The sequence below is a fragment of the Lactuca serriola genome, chromosome 7, assembly GCF_051521515.1.
Source record: "Lactuca serriola cultivar US96UC23 chromosome 7, Lser_US96UC23_V15, whole genome shotgun sequence".
Lineage (NCBI taxonomy): Eukaryota > Viridiplantae > Streptophyta > Magnoliopsida > Asterales > Asteraceae > Lactuca > Lactuca serriola.
Genome location: NC_136414.1, coordinates 75,560,682 through 75,563,135, shown reverse-complemented (window position 1 = coordinate 75,563,135; position 2,454 = coordinate 75,560,682). Strand labels below are relative to the sequence as shown.

At 34.0% G+C, this 2,454-nt stretch overlaps 1 protein-coding gene across 1 annotated transcript; it reads right to left on the bottom strand.

Moving 5' to 3' along the window:
• Nucleotides 1-623: 623 nt before the first annotated feature.
• On the bottom strand, nucleotides 624-1,547 carry LOC145064121 (uncharacterized). Its single transcript, XM_079011633.1, has one exon. It carries the CDS (start codon nucleotides 1,545-1,547, stop codon nucleotides 624-626), a length of 924 nt encoding a protein of 307 aa, XP_078867759.1.
• Nucleotides 1,548-2,454: the final 907 nt, after the last annotated feature.

Here is a 2,454-nt window from a genome sequence, read left to right as displayed (position 1 = left end):
TGTATTGTATATAGTTTCAAAGTGCTTAATTTTGTTAGTGACTTAATGTTCGGCTTTAATTGGATGAAATTTGCTTAATTGTAATTTATGTATATATTTGGCTTAATTGTATGAAATTTGATGAAACTGAATTATACAAATTGGATTTATACATTTGGCTTAATTTAAAAAAAAAACATTAAAAAAATAATAAATTAATTGTAGTATATCTTTGACCGTTTAAGCAAAAATAAATAATGGTTATCGTTTACCATATTTGCAAGACTGTCTAGCAAGTAGCAAGAATCCAACGAATTAGTCAACAAAAAAAAAATAAAAAACTAATGGTCTTCTGAAGATAATTCAGTTATATTAATTAATAAAATTTACGACTTGATTAAAATTCTAAAGCTGGTCCCATTTGATGTAGTCATCCGTGGACGAATTCAATAACTTTGGAAAAAAAATAATTGAAACTAAAAGAACATAATTAAAAGAGCATTGCCAGGAGAACACACAAACTTGATTTATTTAGTAACACTTGTATGACAAAACGAAAACATGATCAAAATCGATTACATATTATTGGATATTGGAAGATAAGAATTAAGAAACAACAAAAGAAAAGTATTATTCAACATTTTCTATGGAATGTTTTCATCAACAACAGGTCCATGCGATATCTGGGTATATACCGAACCTCCTGATATCTTCATGTTATTTTTACACCGATAATAATACACACTGTATGCGAGGAACTGAAACATGCTCATGACGCCTACGAAAACAACTTGAAACAAGCCAACTACAAGCGGCATCGCAAGCGATAGTTTGGCTCCAACCAATAAAATTGCGAATACCACAAGATTAAAGAAAATATTCAGAAGATACCCATCGACTCTCTTGCCCCTCACAAGCTCTCTAGCATTCCCTAGTGCTGAAAGCCCATAAGTATCCTCAAACACAGACACAACTACCCCCAAACTCCAAACAACTGATAGATAAAGGTAAAATGTGATGAAAAGAATAGCAAGGATGAACTGGAGCGCAATCAGGATGATAGGATGGTCAGTAAGTAGAAGCGATGCAATCAAGAATGGCAAAAAGAAGAAACCCATGTAACCAAAGGCAAGAAGTTGTACGTAAAACAAAGTGACAAATGGTCTTGTCCATGTTCTTGATACCTTCAAGATAAGTTCTTTGAGAGACAAGTTATTGCCACTATAGTAGCTTGATGCAATAATAATTATAGCGGTTTGGGCAAATATCTGAAAGAAGAAGGAGAAAACAGCGTAAGCAGTTTCGATTCCTAGAAAGATGCCTATATCTTCACGGATAGCAGCCAAAAGTTCGAAATACTCAGGTGTCCCTGGACGTGCAGTGAATAAGGAAAAAGTCTTGAGGGTCAAATCGATGATGAATGGATTGACTGAGACAGTGTTTAAGATGAAGGTAATGGAGTAGAGGATAAGGTAGATGGCTGCTGTGATAGACATAAGCATTCCATTTTGAGAAATGATTTTAAGTGGTCCTTTCAGGAGATCAAAAAACCCAGAAAGCTTGTTCATTTTCTCTGCAAATGTTAATGCTTGGTTGCAAAGGAAGAGAACGTACGACTGTACGAGAGGTATCAAGAACTTGTCTTTTCATCAAATATTTATAGGAGAATTTTCTTTTGAATATGCCCATACATGATAGCACCGAGAAACAGTACTATTTTAATCAGTCAATACAAGCGCACGACTTTTCATTAGATATTTGGACCCAAGGTACAGTGCCACGATTGACACAAGCGCGTTAGCCCACATGACGTCACTATTCTGTTTTTTATTTTATTTTATTTATTTTTTGCCAAGGGGTTGATATGGTTTGGTATTTTTGCAATAACTTATTTTATTTTATAAGTGTGTTTTTGATATTTTATGTTAACGACTTATTTTATTTTATAAGCGTGCTTTTGATATATTATGTGAATGAGAAAGCACATATACTAATATCCTATATATTTTTTAATTAAAAAATAACATAATTTTAATTAAAATTGAAGCTGTTATTCACTTAATATTACAAGAATAACCGGTAATAATGGTGACATTGTTAACGGCGTCACCACTATTGTTTATTATTTCGATCGGCATGATATTCATCCTATCCGTCGATTATGTGACTAAGCCATTAGAGACGAATCCAATGGTTGTAAACAAGCATCATATATACAAAAACAGTCCTAGCTATAGTTGTCACCACTAATACTCGGAAAAAAACGATTGTGTTTTTTCTCCATAGTGTCGCCGCTAAATATATTATGTCGCTGCTAATACGTCAGTGTCGCCGCTAAAGCTCGTGATCACGGTCAACAAAGCCGATTTAGGGTTTACCTCTTTCTCTCTTGTGTGTTCTTGTGTATTCACCACTGTTATGTTGCCACCACTAACCCCTAGTCTCTCTACTGGAATTAAATATCGGCGACGCTTG

Bases quoted from the DNA above. Each gene is read 5' to 3' on its own strand.
- LOC145064121 (XM_079011633.1), bottom strand. From the start codon at position 1,547: ATGAACAAGCTTTCTGGGTTTTTTGATCTCCTGAAAGGACCACTTAAA.